The 22,171-nt window shown below is 38.4% G+C and overlaps 1 protein-coding gene across 8 annotated transcripts; it reads right to left on the bottom strand.

Moving 5' to 3' along the window:
- Positions 1 to 21: 21 nt before the first annotated feature.
- On the bottom strand, positions 22 to 21,802 carry NREP (neuronal regeneration related protein). Of its 8 annotated transcripts, none has more exons than NR_173397.1 (6): positions 21,079 to 21,158; positions 20,928 to 20,975; positions 19,435 to 19,491; positions 7,490 to 7,594; positions 5,642 to 5,719; positions 22 to 1,692 (listed from the first exon to the last, which is right to left on the bottom strand). NR_173397.1 is itself a non-coding variant. In NM_001397041.1 (6 exons), the coding sequence occupies exons 4-6, from the start codon at positions 19,435 to 19,437 to the stop codon at positions 1,567 to 1,569; spliced, it is 207 nt and encodes a 68-aa protein (NP_001383970.1). In that variant the 5' UTR covers positions 19,438 to 19,491; positions 20,071 to 20,181; positions 20,928 to 20,975; positions 21,079 to 21,158; the 3' UTR covers positions 22 to 1,566. The 8 variants fall into 8 exon arrangements, 7 of the variants coding, with proteins under 7 accessions (NP_001383970.1, NP_001383967.1, NP_001383966.1 ...); NM_001397041.1 differs by lacking the exon at positions 7,490 to 7,594 and adding an exon at positions 20,071 to 20,181; NM_001397038.1 differs by lacking the exons at positions 7,490 to 7,594; positions 21,079 to 21,158 and adding an exon at positions 21,681 to 21,802.
- Between the last annotated feature and the right edge of the window lie 369 nt (positions 21,803 to 22,171).

Below are 22,171 nucleotides of genomic sequence, written 5' to 3'. Positions count from 1 at the left end.
AAAGAAGCAGAGACATCACAGTTACCATTAGAGCTTGCATATTTATTGAACAAATCCTACTAAAATAGCTAAAATACATTGGGTACTTGTAGTGCATTATTAAAGATCACATCGTTACAAAAGCCTGCATTTTCAGCAGTACACAACTGCAACTATACATAAATGCCACAACTGCTGAATATTATTTGTTGCTCTATATACAGCACAATAGATGAATCTAATCTATTGGAAAAGAAAAGAGATACAGAAGGAGAGGAAAGGAAAGAAACCGAGGAAGTGCAGTGCATGCATTGGTATTTAACAGTCAGAAGCTAAAACAGTTCAGAACAAGGCCTGCCCTGTGAAAGGAAGAGCTAAAAGACAGAATTATATAAAAAATTAAGGTGGGCTTTCAGACTGTGTCTAACACAACAACATCCCATGAGTAGATGATACTGTTTAGTTTTGTATTTTGTGTTGTTTTGTATTGATAGATATCTGGGAGCAAGAACAAAAATGTAAACCTCATATGTTGACAGTGCTGTGGGAATGTACTCTTTTTCCCTATAGGACTTCACCTCTCAGAAGTCTGCAGTATGTTTCTTACAATATCCCCTATTTTATGTATTAGAAGAGGACTTTAAAACCCGTCCATCTTCCAGAAAGGCCTTTAAAAATGACAAAAATCAAAAGAGATTTTGAGAGGTTGCTTAAAAATTATTGCTTGTTTTTCTCCGTTAGGTGGATAGGAGTCAGAAAGGAGATTTTATATAAATTACAGTTTTGTGATTGCTCCCACTGTAACTGCAAGTTTGTGAGTGGACCCTGACAGTGAATCAGTTCCTCACTTGTACACTACAAGTAGTTACTCACCTACGGCACTGAATAAGAAAGCCACACTGAAGACACAAGTAAACAAGTCAGTCCAGTCTAAAGAACAACATTCAGAAAAACAAAGTACCAACACCTTCTCAGAACATGGAAATAAAAATAACTCCATCAGAGCTACCTTGCCAAGGAGCATATTTAAAGTCCAAAATAGCACCATTCATCAGTGTCTCAAATCCCGTGGCAGCATCACAATCACTTACCACAAGGAAACCATGAGTTTCATACTACTTCTATACATCAAAAGAGTACATGGATAAAATATAGAGATATACAGACAATTGATGAAAATAAACTACTAGGTTTGTTACATCTAAATGAAAAAAAGGGGGACTCTCAGCCTCTGCAAAAAGCAGTTAGGGATGGTGAAAATGGAGAGAGTAGTTTACCGGTTTCATGTAAGCAGTGGAGTTTGAGTAGTGGAAGACATTGCTGTGGTAGAACCAGGCCTGAGGGCCCACCTGTAATGCTTGTAAACATGGATTCACAGTGTGAAATTCTGAGAGCTTTCGCTTGAGTCAGAATGTTAAACCTAGTTTTACGGTACACATTTGTCCACTGTTATTCTCTAAAGCAAGGCTCAGAGTCCCATAGTTTCTTCTTACACTTGATGATTTACACAGAAACAATTCCCAATATATGACACCATGACCTCATCGAACCCATACACCATATGTGATACAAATGGAAAAATCATGACTAAAAAGTGTAGAGGTAATTGATTTTGGTGAAATGGTGTCCATCGCCATTTACTGGAGCCCAGCATGCTCCTTCCACTTCACTTTCCTTCTTGCGATTTACTTCCTTTGAGATGGGAAGACATCCCTGCAGAGAAGAAAAAAAATCATTAGCTGTGATTCTCTGAAGTATGCCTGGTGGGTCTTCCCTTCTCATGTCCTAAGGTATTCAACATCCCCTAACTTTTGTTCAGAAGTAAACATCTACTAAACATACCTCAATCAACTGTTAATACTAATGCCACTGAGGGGAAAAGATTGTTATATACCAGGCAAGCTATGCAGCATCTAAGGAAAAGTCTTTTCTGGGGCTGAGCAAGTGTGCCACGGGCAGTCAAAGAATTTCAGAGTTAGCTCATCAACAGCCCTCTACCAGGAAGTCTGTCCACTTGTTGCAGATGGGAATATCCCAACCATCCTAGCAAGTTTAGAGGGGAAGACACTATGGAGACACAACCGTTTCAACAGATCACCATCAATTATACATCCCGATGCTACCCAACACAAGTTTTCTGGTGCGCACCAAACCAGGGAATTTCAGTGCCCTTTGTAATGGCTGGAATTGCTCAGGCCTACAGCTGCACTGGCAGATGAGTGTGCAGTATTTCTGGCATTATTACAGATACGGCCAAAACCGAGCAATTATCCATTTTGTACGTACGAAGCAGAGAATGCAGATGGAGTGTCTCAAATATAATGAACGAAAAACTCATGGCTACAACTCAACAGAAAGTACTGAGCCCCCATTGAAAACATAACTCAGTACTAACACAAGTGAGAAAAACACTGATGCTCTTGGTAGTATCTACTAACAAATTACCTCGCTCATTTGTTTCCAAGCTCTGTTTTGTGGCTCCACCTGGCCTCCAACATAAAAGTGTGTCTGAGTTATGAATGATTATTTCATTATTGAGAGAACTTTCTGCAGATTAACCCCCTAATTTTTTAAACACCTTATGTCTTATGCATCTAGCATACACTAATAAGAGACATTTCTGTAATACTTGATAGAAAAGAGCACTTATTCTTTCCCTATTTGGAGTTCAAAGGCTCTGTAGCGTATTACTGTGATCTCTGAAAAAGTAAGGAAGTAGTGTGCCATGTTACCCACCTACCTCTGAGACGATTTAGTTCACCATACTTAATTACTCACTGGCTAAAGCCTAATCAGCAACATGAATACCTGTTTCAGTTCAAGCCTCAGTAGGAGGCCTAAAAGCTAAGTAGAAGCTTAAAATACTTTGCTAGTGATATGTCACTATGGCATCTCAAAGAAAAATAATGTGCATATTAGCCATACATTCCAAGTTTTTGAAAAGATCTGTGTTTTGTTTTGTTTTTTAAGTGTGTATTTAGGAGCCTGGAGTTGTAAAGGTGTTTTAGTGGTTTTATTTTTTAATACATATTGATTGAATAAGATTGATTATTTTTAAAGTTCATACAAGAAATGAAAATTATCTTCTCCAAGTTCAATTCTTCTGACAGCAGGGCTTTGAGTTTCTGAATCAGAAACTGAGTAAGGAGCAGTCTCACAACTAAAAAGTGTGGTTTTCAGGGTCTTCCCTCTTCTGTTATGGCTCTTCAGAGCAATAATTTTCACTGGAATGTCTGTGTTTGTCATATTTACTAGCATTAGGAATGAAGCCACCCTAGGGCTTTCCCACTGTATATATCACAGATAACAGGCTAAATTCTGCTCTCAGGCACACAGCTTGCCCCAGGGCTCTGCAGTGCACCCAGCCGATTTTCAGCCTGAAAAGGCCCACACCCACAGGGGCATCAGAAACTTACAAACGCAGTAGAAATGCAGAAGTCTGCTAGCTGCAGAAGAACTAGTAGAAATATAATCTTGGCTTTGTTAGAATCAGATTGGAGATTTTGCAAAAGACGTTTCAGAGTGAGAAAATGATGTTTAAATTCTAGTGACTGTACAAATATGTTCCCTCACAGGACATCAGAAAATTCCACCCATGTGATATTTTTGCTCGTTTGTTAACTAGATTTGCTACTTTTGTATCATTACAGGATATGAGAAGAAAACTAGAAACTTACATATGCAAACAGGCACATCACACAGACCAAAGGTCTGGGCAAATTTCCAAAAGTATTGTGTTGGGCAGTTCCTTTTCAGCTGTGAAAACAATCTTAGCGCTGAAATTCTGCCATACAATCATAAGATTAGAAGTCCCATATGACCCTTCTGGGTAGGGAAGTAAGTTGTCTTTAATAAATGTATCCTTTTATGCTTGTTGGTTGCAAGAGAGAGAGAAAAATAAAAACAAACAAACAAAACTGAAGCACCCAGAAAAAAACACCAGAAAAGAAAGTGAAATGATTTTTCTTTTTTTTTTAATTAACTCTATTGATTTTATTTCATTCTCTCAGTAGTTCAATCGGTTTGGTCTAAAAAGGAGTACAGAAAATGCTGAGCTTCGGAAGGGCTGAGCAGTTTCTGCAGTTCTCTTCAGAAATCTATCCTTATTAATTTCATAAGCATGACGAAAAATATTTAGATTCCAACAATACTGGGTTTTTGTTAAAGCTGATACTCTGCTAGAAACTGGATTGTGATTGTGTGCAGCTAATATTTAAATTGCTTCTGAAGCTCAACTGTGAAATAAACTAAAAACTGCTCCTTTTAAGCTTGTGCCAAATACCCTTTGAAGAACTGCATAAAGGTCAGAATGGTAGTGAAAGATCAGGAACACAATAACTTTAAAGAAAAAAAGCACCCTATAACATTGTATTGTTCAGCAGGTAATCCCTTCTGATTATTTTTTTTTTCAAGATATATACAATACAAAAACATGGCTACTGAGAAAGCCAATAAAATGCAGCAATGTTACAAGATATGCTGCACATAGTTCATAACTTCATTCCTGTATTTTAGGAACTACTTTGAGTAGTGATGAATGAAACATTCAAAGCTGAAATGTAAAAAGAAAAAAAAATCACCTAGTAAACACACAGATGATTAATAAAATTAGCTACCTTATTTAATGTAAATATGACCACGTTTGATCATTTGGTACATTTGTCTCAATCTGGCATTGCTATCAGCATATTCAGATGAACTTTTAGAACACTCTGAATGTTAGGAATGACAGTCCTACGGTATATGTTAATTTAAAGGACTCAAATTCAAATGAATCAGTTCAACTATGAATTTTAGAACTTCCCTTATAAAGAAGTATAAGTAAAACATAGAGTTATCTAGATTTTGCTAACAAGGAGTTGGAGTCTAGATAGTAATGGAAATTTAATCAAAACAGATTTCCGTGTGCTCTTATTTGCTGACCTTACAATTTTTTTCCAGACTTTGAGTCATGATGAATGAAAAACAAGAATAAAACATATACATTCTGTAGCTCTGAACAACTGTTCTACCTTCCTATGCAAATTTCAAATCCAATTTGGGATTAATGAAACCAGCAATGGCACCAGGACAAAATCTTATCAGCCATGTCCAATAAACCACATCTGCTGAACTTCTTGTCAAACTTAAATGAAAAATGTCACGCACTATATGCTTGTTATTTAAGCCAGGTAAGGCACAAAAGTTCACAAAAGAAAAACAACAACCCCCCTTCCTTCCCTGTACATTATCATTTCCTCTTTATCAGTAAGTGACAACTGCCAAAATCAAGCATTCAAAACTCAGATGTCAAGCCAGAAAAATCATCAGACAGACTTAAGAAATCTGAACTCTTGAAAATTAACATTTCCTTTCTGGTATGTAGCCAGTAAGAGCCCATGTTTTCTGCAAGTCTGAATGCTAAAAACATAATTTTAGAATGAAGGCTGAAATCACTTAACTGCTTGGCTCATGGAAAGCTTCAAGAAAAACAGAATACCATGAGACTCATGATGAAATCATGAAAGCTGGCTACTCTCTTGAAGCAGTCATAAAATAAACTCCATTGAGCTGTCAGTGTTTTGTGGCTTGTTGGTTTCTTGTTTTGTTTGTGTATTTTTTTTCCCCACAGAAAACTTTTATCTTAGTGAACTGTTAGGTGAGAGAAAACAAATAACTTTACCTTCAGAAATCCCCCATCTCCTTGGCTGGTTGGAAAGACTTTCTGGCTAACCCAAATCGTTTGCCTTGGCTGATAAATCTGTAGGGACACAAATATGTACAATTTTAGGACAAGAGGGATAAATGGAAATGAATGAATGAAGATAACGAAGATGATTACCTTTGCTGATAATTACAGGAGACAAGGGGAAGACAACTTTGATAATCCTTTCACACTGAACAGCGAACTGGAACTTAATGCTTTCTAAGTACATTGAGCATTGCTATAAGCTTTTGTCAGCACCCAATATTTTAGACTTCAAAGGAACTCCAACACATTATACAAGATAAATGAGCTGTCAGCAGGATTTAGTGGTTATGGTACCAACCTACTGTTGCTCTGTGGCAGAGCTTCCTATGCAACCACCAGAGAAGTGGTCTGATTTATCCTGCCTGAGATGAGCATCCTTCTCCTAGGCCCTCTTTGCAAATAAGAGACTAACTTACCAGAAAATGGGTGAGGTTCATGGCAGCCAATAGCCTAAAGTGGGCAGCTGGAGCAAATGCTAAGCAAATATGCTTCAGTTACTACCATGAGTCTGAGCTGGAAACCTCCTGTGCTTCATATCCTCATCTTCAGGATGAAGACCAGGACACGTATCCATCTCACTCTCCTTAAGCTCTGAAGTAATTAATTATGAGTTGTATACAACACTGAAGCCCTTAAGTTTGTTTCCTTGCTGGGTCTGCCTGAAGGGCCTTTGGTTTAAAGAATACAACTCTTTCTTCAAGGTGCCTGAACATCTAACTGTTTCAAGCTGAACATGATAAATTACAACATTCAAACTTGTTCACACTTTGGGAACAAAAATTTGCCTTGTCAATGAAATTCCTGGAGGACAGGCTTAATTCACCTGCATGCCACTGTATTTGTATTGAAGCCTGAGAAATATTTTCATTTCTGGAAAGTTGCACTTCGAGTAGTTGTCATAACTGAACTAGATGTAGAACTTATTTGAAGATTAATTAAATCATCTTTTGAAGAGAAAAATTGACAACTCTGCTATAAAGTAGGAAATGAAGGAGGGAAATTTGAAGTACATGGCCTAAGGCAATGCCTGCTATGATACATCCTTCTACAATTTTCCACAGTGAAAAATGCAGTGCTGCCTACTGATTAGAGCATCAGGATTTATTTTATATCTGGGACTATTGCATGACCTCAAAAAAGCCAGTCATGCTCCCCAACTACGGCTGACATAGGATAACATAGAAAGTGCTGTGATTTCATCAGCTAATGTTCTCCTTGAATCTCTGAGACACTAATGAAAGACAACATGTAAACCCTGAGCTCTCCTGTTGATATTTATAATCACTGACTGTGGAACCTGCACCTATGTATTTATATTATTCATGTCGTCATATTCATTATGTGAAAGCTCATGGTGTGAAGTAGCAACAAGGCACGCACATAAAATGGGCAAGTATGCAAAAAATGTGTATTTCCTACAAAAGGAAATAATAAGGAACAAAAAACATTATTAATTACAATGAAGATTAATTTGTGTATTTTCCAATGAGTCTGAACCAGATTCATGTTAGCGTATAGGTCTTGTACTCTGTATTACCAATTTAAAAGAAATAAAGTAAGGCTTGACATAAAAGGAGCCTCTAGGCTTACATTTCTAAGGGCTTCAAGAGGCGGCAGTTAGAAGGTGGGCTTTAGGGACGAGGTGGGGAGAGAATGATGTAAACTGTAAGATACAGTAATTATGCTTCAGGTATAAAAAAAAAGAAAAAAAACAAAAATAAAAAAAACCAGACAAACAAAAAACAAAACACACACACAAAAACACCACACAGTGCTTACCCCAGCTATCTCCAGCTATCTGTCACATCAGTTTCCTCCATGGAGAAATATTTGGTACTGTCCTACTCTCAATACGTTTTCCAAAAGCAACTACTGTGGCCATCACTGTAAGATAAAAAGCACATGGATCTCCTCCACATGCTGCTAAGTCCTGAACTATGCTGACAAAGGGTTTTCACCACCTGTCTTTGGAACAGTGTGGAAAGGCCAGAGAATCATGGCTTGGACTGTCTAAGTGGAGGAAGTTGCTGGAATGAAAAGAAAGATGCCCATGTGGAGAAGCCCACTCAGGACTTTGTATAACCCACAGGGACCAGGAAGGGGGGAAAATAAATAAATAAAAGAAACTTATTTTATGTTCAAAAATACTGATACTATAAATAACACAGCAAGAACATTAAGTCAACGACAGCATCTCGAAACAACTGATATAAACATTGCAACATGAAAGATGATCTACAGGTAGAGAAGAAGTACAAAGCAATGCTTCATTACAAAATAGGATGTAAGGCTTACTGTATTCCAGCTGCTACCATGAAGCCAACACTTTAGATAAATGCTTTCATTGATACACACCATCCTTTCATTTCTTAGTACTTCCTGTATGACTACTATGAGAATACAAGCTTGGCTTAAATAGCAAAAACATCAGGATTTAGAAAAGAATTACTTAACTTTAGGGTACATTGAGAACTGAAGTTCCTGCAAGTTTAGGCGATGCAATAGAGCACTACGCTGACTCATATTGATAGCCTCACTCATTAGGGAAATATCAAACTAGAAAAGTTCAACCATAAATTGTCAAAGTGGATCACTCCTAAATATCCAATTAATGGCATTATTAGCCTCGGAAGAAATCCTCCCGGCAGAACATATGATACACAGAACCATCCACTTTCACTTTGAGAAGTCAGAGAAAAAGCAACCAACTAGTGTGGGACATGTTGTCTGAAGCAGTGTTCCACAAGAATAGTTCTGACCAAAGATTGAGGCCAACCTCATATAAGGAGTTATGACCTGAAAATAACATATTTTCAATCTTTTACTTTCTTGAAAATCTAAAAAATAAAAAATACTATTATAAATCAGTAAAAGCAAAGGTGAGAAAAATAAAAACTTAGTTTATTTAGTTACTACAGCATCCAGACTACAGAACTATTTAATTACTGCCACTTCTCTTCAAAATCAAAAGGATTTCCCAAAGTAAGCTCTTCTTTTCTCCGCTGTTCAACAAACCAAGAATCCTCTTTTTGCTATTGCAAAAGTTCTGTTTAGCCAACATTTCAAGACTTAGATGCCTATTCTTCCATAATGAGCCACTGGTCGTCTCATAAACCACTGTCCTCTTTAACAGCAATAGTAAAAGAGCACAAACTTCTGCCTACCTTCAAAACAGACATGTACAATAATATTTACAGAGCTGCACATAATTTACTGGACCAGTTAAAATGCTAAAATGATTCCTTACTACCCACTCTTCATCCCTACATATTAAAAGCATCTTTCAAACATTCCAACATCCATCATGAGGAAAAAAACAAAACAAAACAGATTTGAGATACTCTAAACTTAGTACAATGAGCACAGTCCTGTTAAGCATTTCTAAGGTTATTATAGTCAAAAAATAAACAAGAAAGTCCCCAGAATAACTTTTTCTATCCTTTTTCTTTCTCTCTCTCTCTTTTAACATGGGCTACAACTAAATTCCTGTTCAAGTCCATTGCAAGCTAGATTCCCAAACTAGAAGCTCAACAGAGAAAACCAACCACTCTGAATGCAGCAGCTATCATCTTTTGAGAAGTTTCAGCTCACTTCTTGTCATAAAAATCAATTAATGGTAGAAGGTGGGAGGTAGAATGGAATTACGAGAAGAACACTGTGAATTCTTAATGTCTGGTAACTCTGCACTATCATACCTCAGGGGGAAAAAAAAAAAAAAAAAAAAAAAAAGGAAAATTAAGAATTATCAGTCTTCCCTCAGACACAAATGGCCATGGGCTGAAGAAGAACAGGGAAGTAAACTGACAGATGTATATGTTAAAGAGAAGGAAAGAAAGTGCCATCACACCACTTTCATGATGTGCTAACATTACACTCCTGCCATTCTGAGGGCATTTCTTTACCTCTATACCTTTAAAGTAGATCAGAGATTTTTCACCACCACTGCTTTGTGGTGCTATAACACAAATCAACAGCACCAGGGCTTCTAGAAGAAAGGTTGTCTATTATTTCCTTTCTGCCTGCTCTCAGCACAATCAGAAAGTGTCCAGCTGATCTCCTCCAACTGTGTCTTGATGTATTTTGTTTTGCAAAGATTATAACACTGTTGCCTACTAAGTTGAAGCAGTTATTTCTTTGCCATTTTTTATGATTCTTAGATACCAGCTTGTTTGAGCTGTAACATCAACTTCTATATCCCCTAAATGACTCTCACTGCAGTTAAAATTCTCCTCATAAATGACAGTCCACCAGCACCATACAGATGCATGAACAGTACCTGCTGTTTTAACATAAATTGTCCTGTTAAAGAACTAATAAATTTTGAACATAACCAAAAGAAAACTTGTGCTAGGAGCAATGCATGCTTTACCATTTGCTGAATTGTGAGAGGTAAACCAATGCACCTATCTGCAGGAGTTTAGGACTGTGAAGGGAGAATTATGATAGCATATGACACTGACGTCCACCATGTCCCAGATCTTGCATGCAATATTTAATACTTATAGCAACTGTCAGCTGAATAGTTGCTGCTTCTCAAGAATTTATTTGGGTGACAGTCTGCTGCCAGTCAGCTTTGTCTTCTGCATCTTCCTGAATGCCAGGACATCAAGAGTGCTCATAGTCTTTCAAATAAGGAGGAAAAATGCCAGTGAAGTTTTGGCAATTCTTCTTTTGTATTTAAGAAGCTGCAGTCACAGTCTTTATAGGCTGATTCTGAAACACAATAGTGAGAAAGCTTTCCCTACTACAACTTTCCCTAGTTAAATTGCAACTTAATGAACTTAACTGATCTAAAAACTATTTGATCAATAGCTCAGTAGGTTTGAGGTCTGTCAGTTTTGTGTATGATTGCTTTTCCTGCATGGCTCTGCATCACAAGTCTGAGCTTCTGCTTGAGGTATAACAGTTATCCTACTAAGTTATTTATTAGCTGTCTTTGCATTCTCAATGCATTGTCAGGGCAGGAGATTTTTCCTAGCAATCATGCTTTCCACATCAATGCCACGAGTATTCAAAACTCAGTGGGAGAAAAGAGGGTTTTTTTATGGTCATTTCACACATATTTCACACTGCAAATAAAGGTAGACAAATGGTTTGGGAAAACTGATGAATGATTATGCTATTGTTCTCTTCCAGACTGGGATTAATCCAAGTAGTTGACCTTTTTGAGTAGACTTTACCTGCTCATTACAATAAGAATTAACACGTGACAGCATTTGGCAGAACACTGCAAGACACCTGCACACCTGAACCTGCCTTTAACTTCTGTGCATCATCATCCTTTTCTGCCTCTGCCTTTTCATGGGGAAGTTATTATTGCTGCATTTTATTCCTCCCCATCTGATGACTCAAACTCACAACCACATAGAGATGAAAAAGACTAAATGAGACAAGTACACCCTCCCTTGCATCTCCCTCCCTGTGCTGTACATGAATTAGCAAGTTTATTCATTAGGTTCTTGTTTCAATTTTGTGTTTGTTTGTTTTTTTGTATCTTTCTTTCTGTAGTCCTTGTTCATCACTTCTTCAATTTCTGTCAGTTTTACAGAACTAGATGTTATCTGCTATTTTCCTATACAACATAAGGAAGTGATCTTTGGAGTAAATTTTCTGTATTCTAAACAAAAAAACTTCTCATAAACACCCATCTTCATCCATTATTTCTCTCATTGCTCTTAAAGCTTGTATTCTCCAGGTTACACGGAAGTTGTTCCTGTCTATCCTCCTATATTGGCTCATCTGTATCAGCTTCTTCAAAGATATCACACTTGTCTTAACGTATACTGCATAGCCTGATTTTTTTTATATGTATATGTGCTCTCCGAATCCTATGGCATATACAAGAAAATTATCTGAGTGGCTGTAAAAAATTTACTAAGATATGTAATTTTAAGACTATTTCACCTTACTGCTGCATCACCTCTTGCTTCAGGAAAAGATATTGGTAAAGGCTAAGCAAGCATATTTTGCCACCAAAAGGTCTCTTACCTGACTACTGGCCTCCAAAATTGAGCAAATGTGGTGTTCAGGAGGGGAAAAACACAAGCTAATCTAGCTTGACTATATAGTCAGCATGCTCCTGCCAAATTCTTCAGCTGGTAAGAGCCCCTAACAGAAATGTTAGCAGCCTTCTGATATACATGATTGAATGAGGTTAGTTACAGAAAACAGTTTGTTCTCCCCCAGAGAGAAATCCACCCCACACCATCTGAGCATAATGTAATTTTTAGGCAGAGAGATCAATTTGGACTTCTCTGTACTAGTCAAGATGAATTTAGTTTGTGTGCTACAAGTGCACTCATGCTACTCTTTTTCTTCATTAAGCATGCAAAAACCATAGCAGAGCCCTGTTAGTATTTATCATGCATGTGAAGAGTAAGGGGGGGGGGGGGGGAAGTGATACATTGTGAATGTTGTCATAAACACTCATCCAACTTCTGTCTGAATTCATGAATTTAGCAAACATATTTATTACCAGAGTATCACTAGCTTCTTGAAAGGAAAAGAAATGCAATTATTTCAGAAGAACAGAGAGAAAGAAGTGTATATTTTGTGGAAAGTTCCATTAACCAATGAAAAGCTGTAAATTGCATTATTCCAACAGGGAGTTTGAGTGCTTGGACTCTGAAACTGTTAAACATTACAGAAGTCAAATAACCAAACAAGCCCCTCAGAAAACTGAGCTCCAAAACCTGCACAACACTGTGTTTTCCTCTTATTTTCCTGTGCACTGCAAAGGTAGCTTTTATTGCTCTACTTAGGACACGCACATACAAACAACAGTAACAAGCCTGAAACTTAAAATAGCATCTGAATTTTGGTTACCTGTGAGTTCATCGTTGGTCTGAAAGCACAATCAAGTAGTGGAATATTTAAATAGTAACCATTTGTATCCATGCCTAATGGTAACTGCAGAAGGAGACACGCTCTAAATCTCCCTGCAAAGTTAGGCAAAGGCAGCATGGCAGCAATGCTCAGAACTGAGGGCTGAATGCTCAAGCTCTTCACTGGTTTCATACCCCGTACTGAAAGATTACTACAGCAATACAGGAGGAAAAAAAGAAAAAAAGAAAAAAAAAAACACAAAAAAAACCCCCAACATGGTAAGTTTGGTCACTGGCTGACTAAAAGTCCACTTAACCCAGTCTCCTCACTGAGTAAAATTTTGATTCTAGGGGAAAGACCAGCAACAACAGTGGCCAGTAGAGGTGTCCTGGGGAAAGAGTAAAAGGAGAAAGCTCAGAACACTCATTTCTATAGTGTGACTTCACAGATTCCTCCTTCCAATTTTGAGTTACACAGAATGTATACACTAAGCTAAACTTCCAAAGCGTAAGTTCACAGCCTCTGCCACCTGCTCTCCTGCAGAGCCTAGTAGTGAAAACCTCCCTCATGAGTTACCAGTCCTTTTCACAAACAACACATTTCAGGCAAGTATTGAAAGTCCCCGCAATAACCTAGTAAAAGAGAGACAGAACTACACTGTATAGCCAGTACTTACCTCATTAAAAGAGATGAAATGGCCACAATTGATGATATTGCAACAGGTGTTTGAAAGTATTATGGTACATTTAACCTGCTCATCAGCTGCATTACAGGATTTAGCATAGCCTAAGTGTTACTCCAAATATAAAACACAATGAAAACCATATCACATATGTCACATAGTTTGAAAAGAACAAAATACCTGTGGCTTCTGCGATTTATCTCATCAGGAGACAAGAAAACAACTTTTCTGTCAAGTATTGTTTCTGATTTCATGTTGCCTTATGTAACGACTTATCTCAGAAATTATAGGTAAGACATTTTACCACAAGCTTCTATTCTGCCATCAAGAAGAGTTATTTAAACTCATTTTTTTCATACTGAAGATTTATCATAGATAAATTAATGTATTAAAATAAAGAAAGAAGGAAGAATTGTTTACCTGTAACTTAATATATTTGAGCAACTATATAATGTAAATACGTGCCTTCTAAACATCAATGTTCTAAGATAAAGAATTCATTTTGATAACGTTCGCATTAAGCCAAGCCTTACACTACCTCATGAGAGTACACAAATTCCTTTGAACTTTTAAAACTTCTTTCTGCAGAGGCATTCTATGCAAGTAGATGGACAAGAACATTAGTGTTAACAAAATTAATATAGAAGCATTTCTTCCTGCAGGATGTGTAAATGCTACTTGTTTTGATGTTGTGGTATTCTGCTTTTTTCTTTTTTCCTAACATAGTATTTACAGAAGGAAGCATCAGGAAACCTCACAGGAGCATCTAGGCAGGGAATCATTCAGTAGTGTGACAGTGAATGTGCCAGAAAAGCAGCCTAAATTGAACTTCATGTAACACTCAAACAATGATTCATAGTATTATTCTACATTAAATATTTGAACAGAACATTTTTGCACCTTTCCAGATTGCATCCTCAACCAATATAGTTCAGTGAGGTATCAAGATGAATAATTATTTGAAATAAAAACAAATATTAAAAATCCCATCCTAGTCAATGATACTAACTACTATATTTTTTATGAAGATGTTCAAGGGCTATTAGGCATAGTATCTCTCCTCTCTCTCTAGCCATATGACAATGACCGGAGCTCAGGTGGAAAGCAACAGTACTCTGACCGAAATAAATAATTGTTGGTGCAGGCTTTCAATCTCAAGACATAATAATCAGTATAGTATTACAATGACACAACTGTTTTGCATTACAAGGTGTATATGAATTCTTATTTCTGATTTTCCGGAGTTTCAGCCTGTGAAAAACGTTCAGTAAACGTTTGTCCTGGACAAAGTGTTATTTAAACCTCCAAGTCCACATGTCAACACTGTTTTCATCAGATAGAATCTGCTGGTGCATAGTTAAAAAAAATTATCACCACGAGGATGCATGGTTGTGACTGGGAAGAAACATGTATAGAGAAAGCTTTTGTTTTTATAATGTGCAGAGGAGTTGTATCACAGAAATATCCACAGTATTCTGCTTTGGACAAAAATGATGTTTTCTTAAACTCCTTTTCATATTTTTCTAGCCATAAGTAAGTAAAGGTTTTGTTTTTCTTTTGTTTTTATTTTTCTGCATATTTGAGCAGCTGACTTAGCAGAAGTACTGCAAAAAGTGAGTTTTAATTTTTACTTTTCTGTATTTTAAGCTGCTGTGCATTCAATTCTCCCTAAGTTTTCAGTAATGAAAGAGTATTAGGCAAAAAACAAACAAACAAACGAAAACTTTCTCTCATTTATTTCTCTTGACCAATTTCTGCCCATGGCTACATAGGAGTATAACTAGATCTGGTATAGTCCTACAGCTCCTCTGCAATTCTGAACTGCCATAAATGAGATGTCAGTTCCAAATGCAGACTCAGCAATAACTAACAAAGCAGTACAATTTTTCTCATGCCAGATCAGCAGTTATATTTGCCCAGTGTGTTTCTATTATCATGCTGAACACAGTGTCTCATCCTAGTATCTCATTCTTATTCTTCAGAGCATAGGAGTATGCCTGTCTCTGGCCAGACCAGTTCCAGGCTCCATTTTCTACAGGCAGTCCTGAAGCAATCAACAGTTATTTCAACCAAAATGAAATCATTTTACAGGCACTAAAAATTAAAGAATGCATAAAGGTAACTGAATATATCATACCAGGAAAAATGTTGATAATGGATAAGCTGGGATGAAATCTTAATAGTATAAGCTTTGTCTCATAATATCTTCTCTTGACTTACATGATGTTACACATTTCATGAGGAAATGCAAAAAGATATGGGATGGTGATTTTCTTCCCCTTTGTCCAAATGCAGGCTATCATCTGTTTCCCCCTGAATTACTGAAGAAAATCATTTCCTTGACAGTTTTTCACTCCAATAAGCTACTGTTCTTTTTCTCTTTCTTCTTTCCTCCTCAAGTAATACTATAAAATTTAGAGAATGCAAACGATTCTGTGTGATTGAACAACCTCAAAATGGATGCTGCTCAGACAGGATATGCTAACATAACTCTTCAGCCCAAATGATCTTCCTCTGAGATCCTTTGCTTTGGGATAACATGGATATACTGTACAACTCCTAGCCTTGAGATTCTGCAAGAAAGATTCTAAAGCTGTAGAAGAAAGTCATGTAATCATGTTAAGTCTGAAATAAGTTATAAAGCTGCCATAGAAAAAAAGCTTTTTATTGTCAGGTCAGTCAAAATTATATTATTAAGGATGCATCTATTTACTGATGCATACGTTTACCAATTACTGATAAACTTATCATTTAAATTCCTTTGAACCTACACTGCAAACTAAGAACTGAAGTCCAGAAATGAACTGCACTGTGAGCACAGGAACAGGACATACCTTGGTGCTTCAGAAACAAAAACAAAACAAACAAACAAACAAAAAGCCCACCATAACAAAAACCAGAACACATTGTGAAAGGTCTAAAATGCCTTTGGAATTTCTTTCTATAAGGAGGAAAGGGAGAGAGAGGAACAGAGAAGGACAGAGAGGGTGTTGTGGTAAGACAGCTTATAAGAAAGGGGAAAAAAGTCACTCCTGGTTTTGTGAGGAGTCTTCTTTAAGGTCAGAGAAAACTGCACTTTCTCTATCTCAGTCATCTGATAAGAATCTCCAATTCAGTGGCGAGATCACATAGGCCAAATAAATAGCTTCTAAAACCCTGTTGTTGTTGATGATGTTCTTTTGTTTTTGAGGTAGTTTTTTGTTTGCTTGCTTGTTTTTTGGTAACGAATAGTTTAAAACTTTTTTCTTTTTTCCTTAGGTAGCACTAAAATCTAAAATCACGTGTTACGACATACAGCATTTTCCATGAAGGTGGAATACTGAAATTCCTGCATTTCAAATAAACTTAGCATTTAAAGTAACCTCAAGACCTTACACACTGCAAATTAAAAATAAAAAACAAATACCTTTTTCCTATAGGTGGGCACTTTACAAGCAAATAATATATAAGTAAGGACACGTCTTTAAATGGCACTTATTCCTGTGTAAGGTGGCTCTAAATGTCCATAAGATACAACACAAAACACACTTTTTTGCCTTTTTATTTCTCCTTAAATTGCTACTTCAATATTATATAGCTCCAAGAAAGATTAATTAACCTGTTATGAGGCAGCAGTAATTCTACATCTAGGAACAGAAGCAGAATTGAAAATTAACCAACTAATCAAGTTGTTGGCTTTTTTTGTTTTGTTTTTTAATTGTAAACAGCTTAAGAACATCAAGAAACTGAGAAGATAAGGCAGTGAAGTTACACCAAGAGTTAATTTGTTCTCACTAGGCAAGTTTATTCTGGTCACTGGTAATTGGTCACTGTAACACTCTGGTCACTGTAAGTTTAGCTAAATAATTAATGAACTTTCAGTGTAGCTATGTAGGGAATAAGCAAGGAATTTTTTTCCCCCTATTTTATGAAGTTTGAACCTGGTGAAATGTAACAGCTAAATTCTTAATGAATAGGGAAAGAATGTTTAAATGTGCTCTTATATTAAAAACAAAGCAAGCACTTTTAGAGTTATGTGTTTCAATGTAAAAAGTGTCGATACATAAACAATTTTTCCTGTGAATCAGAACTGCTAAAGAAATGCTTGAAATAAATACAAGAACTGTGCTAAAGTTTCTCCACTGCTGTAAGGAAAGTATGTAGTGATCTGACTTCATATTACATCCAGTGAAATTGTGACAAAAGTGAAAAGAAAAAAATGAAAAGAAGGAAGGAAGGAAAGTAAGGAAAAGAAAAAGAATGAAAACAAAAAAAGAAAGGGAAAAAAGTAAAAGAAGCACAGGAAAGAAAAGAAAGAAAGTAAAATGGTGTCAGTGGGCAAAGAGGTCCTGCCAAATATCACATCTTAAGCAACCTTCCAAGTTGAAGTAAAAACTCATCTTTCCTACATTGAAATTGTGATAAACAATCACAAACAAGTGGAATTAAGAATTTTCATAACAAATATGAAACTTTTCAAAAACAGCCAAATCAGATTTTGATTTATGTTAGATTGCACAAACAAAAGGTGCATACCCATCTCAGTGAACAAGTGGGTAACTACATATTACTTTCTGTATTTGGATAGTTCCAACTTGTATATTATGTTCTGGCACGGAGATTGTTTTCACAAAACTGATTTCTCTAGCTACCGCAGGAACCTTGCTAGATTTATAGGACCATCTGCTGGTAAAAATCAGAGGCTATTTTATGCCTAACAAAACTTAAAATAATCTTTTGTTCCAGAGATAGGCTTATATCGCATATAATAGCATGCATACCATCCCAAAATCTGGGCTGATTGTCACCTTGGTGTTGGTAGAAGAACAGTTCCCTTATCCAGTATTCCACAGTTGTGTGAACAGAATGTGTTTTAACATGATTTCTATTCACAGCTTAAGTGAATCATTTCCCTTATAATTCTTCACCCCCAACTATTCATTTATGTACAGATGAGCAAAGCACTTTGATGAAAGTAGGTTCCAGAATAGATTAAAACTCCAGAATTTGCAAGTTTATTTTTGCAGATGGGAATGTTATAAAATAAGGAGCCTTAAAGAAAAAAAAAAAAACTTTACTACAGATTACATATTTTATTTTAAACATCCGTTGCTTCATCCTTCTTCCTCCACACCAAAACAACTTCAAAGGCCCACACAAGTATAATATAATTAATGCACTTAATCTAGCCCAATTTTCATAATAGTATGTCCTTGAAAATATCACACGTTATTTTCCATTACATATAGAAAATAATTTGTGGTCATTCTACTACTTACTCAGTGCTAATTGAGGCAAGGCATTGCCCCTTATAAATTAACACATTTTTGTCTATGATAGCATTGCACACTAGTAGCAATCAAAAGAAATCGTATTTATGTCCACATATGCATTCAGGAATAGCTGTATCTTCAATCAAGAATGCTGTGCAACTATAGATCAATTAATAAAATTATGCCTACTTTACTACTTCCTCTGTAAAGAACTGTCTTTGTCTTGCTGATTCTGAGATACTCAAACATTCCCAGGGAACGCCATATTTAGAGAACATTTAGGTGCATAATCTGTTTCATTCTCAAAATTAATACATGCCAGCAGTAATACCTCAGAGTATAACATATGGGCTTTACTCTGTAAAAATATAAGCACAATTAGCACCACAGAAAATGAACAAGTCTTGAACACTCTTCACAAAATACATTCCAAAAGTGCTTACAAGTTCAGTTATGTTGAGGCCTAGCCTTTTTTTTTTTTTTTTTCTGAAACAGATTTGTATCACTAAGAAAAGCTATAATTCATAAAAAACTACCAAATAATAAGGAAAACTTGTTTGCATCTTATGTACTTCCCTGACAGAGTAATATTAAATCTGCTTCATTTACTAATTACACTGATCTACTTCTTTTTTCCTTTGGGGGGAGGGAGAGTGAAATTACTGGATATTGTTTTGCCTGCATGTTTTCCTAAAAGTGTTCTGATGTGTATTTTTCACAGTCACCTAAGGATGCACTTTTGCGATTAAATAAGCCTTACCACACAAAGAGAGATTTCAGATTTTCATTCAAAAATTGCAAGAAAATCAAAGATTGAACATATGAAGGATTTCAAGGTACATCCATCATTGTCTGGCAAATTTCCTTAACTTCAAAAATCTTGTTTTTATAAATGGGAGTCGGGGATGGGAAAAGGTGTGCACTTATTTAAAAAAAAATGCTTTTCTAAAACAGCTAATTCTTACCATTTTTAGATTCTGTTAAGTCTTGGGATTGCAGTTTCTCTCAGGTAGCACAAGGATCTGAAAGTAATTTAAAAAAAAAACAAAACCGTAATGAAAACAAACATAATTAAAACCGTCACAATATTTAAGAGGTTGTTGTTTTTTTTTTTCCTCCAGTGTAACAGTGAATGAGCCAAGTATAAGCATTAGCGGTTAAGATTAAAGTTATGCAAATTATTCTAACCACATGTACGCTTATATACCACGTTCCTCTGCTCTTCAGTGTTCTGTAGGCTTAAATATAGGAAAAAGGAATCCCTAATACCTGGATTTGCAAAACTGTATGCTATTCATGGCACTTGGTACTTCTCTGAAGAGTCCTAAAAATTAGTCAAGGGGACAAAATACATCAACCTATGCTTACTGTAAAAGGTGGCCCAGTGTCTGCTGGCATACTACAAAGTGTGGGTTTTTTTGCAGTCGACAAACATGCATTACAGTGTCAGGCGTTCACAATGTAATGGCCCAGAGAGTAGGTATTTTTGGAAATGGCACTGCATTACATAACCTCCAGTTTTCTCTCCCTCTATTCCACACACACACACTCGCACGCACACACCTATTTTAAACAGGGAGGAAGAAAAGAGTAGGTCCTACCTCGTTCAAATTACTGCACTTTTAACTCAGTGAATTTGTAGCACATCTCTTTTAGCAGTTCTCATAAAGTGAAAAAATAAAGTTCTCTTCTACTGATTATATATTTCTTACCTATAGTGTGTATGTACGAGATATAATTAGGTATGAGTCATATGTTTACACACAAATACATACATACATGCTGGATAGAAAACTGCAAACTCATCTATAAATGGACACAGAAACATTTGAAAGTAAGCACATCACAAAATGCACACCAAAATACATTTGTTTCTGCGTGCTTTTTTTCCCTCTCTCTCACTCTCTCTAAAGAACCACCCAAAATTTAACTGCTGCACATGCAAAAACGCAGAAGGCTGTTGCAAGAATGACTGCTTTCTAAAAATAAACACCAGCAGCCTGAGAGGAATCCAGTGTCAGGGCGGAGAAGAGGGAGATTCGTTTTGCGAGGGAGAAGAAAAGAGACGAAAACCCAATCCTAAAGCCTTGCATGCATGCTAAAACATCCAAGTGCACAAAATTCAGAAATGCATTTTGGTGACTTTGGAGTGAAAAACCAAAGAAGAAAGGAATTAGTTTTACAAAACCACTCCTCATCTCCCCTCGCATGTGTGCAGCACAGTCCCCAGCCCAGAAATCCAGTCTCAAAGCACAAAGACAAAGAGTTAAACATATATACTGCACGTTCTCTCATCTTCTTTAAGAAAGCCTGTTTTGGAAATGTGCACCGACAGGGCGCTGCAAGCTGCAGCACAGACCAGCTAAGGGCAAAAGGAAACGAAGAGAAAGAAACAAAGAAAGAGAGGATTAATAAAAAGTAAAATGAAATTCTGTGGATTGGAATTGCATATACTTACAGACAAAAGCCCCCGCTCCCTGCTCACTTTCTGTCCTTTCTACATGATCTGAAACACAAATGTGGATTAAAAAAGGGCAGCATGCTACAGAGGGAATTTATAGTTGGGGGAGTGGAGGGAGGGTAGGGGGTGTGGGGAGGAATGACTGCACCTCTTCCAAAGTGCAGCCGTGGAGAAAAAGGGGTGGGGGGTGGCTGGGGGAAAGTCTCCCTCTCTCTCCCTCTCTCTCTCGGGCTGGGATTTGGTTGCCAGCTCTGGTTATATTGAACAATGAGCTAATTCTGATGGTAGCTGGCCGCCTGCCAGCTCCCCCCTCCCCTCCCGTCCCCTCCTTACACATACACACTCCCTCCGCCCGCCTCCCCCCCCCCCTCCACCCACCCCCTCCCTTCCCCCCCCCCCCCCCCCCCGCCCGCTGCTGCAGCGCCAGACTGCTTAGTCTGCAATAATCCGCAGCCGCACGTCCCCGCGCTGTCTGGCGGCCGGGCCAGCGACCGCCCCGCCGACGGCCGCAGCGCACAGCGAGGGAGGCGGCGCCCCCCGGGGCGCTGAGGGGAGCGGCGGGGCGCGACGGCCGTTGGTGCCCTCGCGCCGCAACGCGCGCGCGGGACCCGGCGCTCCCCTGGCGGCAGCACGGCGCGGGGTTGGGTGGCGGCCAGGCGCGGAGCGGGACCGGCGTGCTGAACGGCCGCGGCCCGCTGCCAGCGGCCGGGAGCGGAGCGGCGCGGCGCGGGGGAGGGAGCAACCACATACTGTAATAATAACCCTGCGGCAGCGGCTGCAAAGGGCATCTGAGGAGAAGGGGAGGGAGACGGAGGCGGGCAGCCACCCGCCTCTTCGCCTCGCCCGTGCCCGTGCCCGTCTGAAAGAAAATGGTGGGCGGGAGCAGGGGGCGCCGCGGCGTGGGCGGGGGGCTGCGGCCCGAAGGACTGCGCCCCGCGGGACCCCGAGAGCCGCCCCTCGATGGCGGGCGGCCCGCTGGGAGCCGAGCCCCTGGCCCCCGCCGGCCCCCCGTTCCGAGCGGCGGCCGTGGCTCTGGCAGCCGTGCTCTGGAGGCACAGGTGCACGGAGCACGCCCGCGGCCGGGACGAGGCGGTGGCGCGGGGCGGCAGGGCAGGGCTCGCCGCAAAGCCTGGCTTCGGCCCGTGCGTGCCTGCGGCGGGCAGAGGAGTGGCCAGGCGCACAGTCGAACCGCACTGCGCGTCCCAGAGTGACCGTGAGCGCACCCGATTCTGAGTGCAGGG

The sequence above is a fragment of the Gallus gallus genome, chromosome Z, assembly GCF_016699485.2.
Source record: "Gallus gallus isolate bGalGal1 chromosome Z, bGalGal1.mat.broiler.GRCg7b, whole genome shotgun sequence".
In the NCBI taxonomy this organism is placed as follows: domain Eukaryota; kingdom Metazoa; phylum Chordata; class Aves; order Galliformes; family Phasianidae; genus Gallus; species Gallus gallus.
This window is presented reverse-complemented; position numbering and strand designations above follow the sequence as displayed.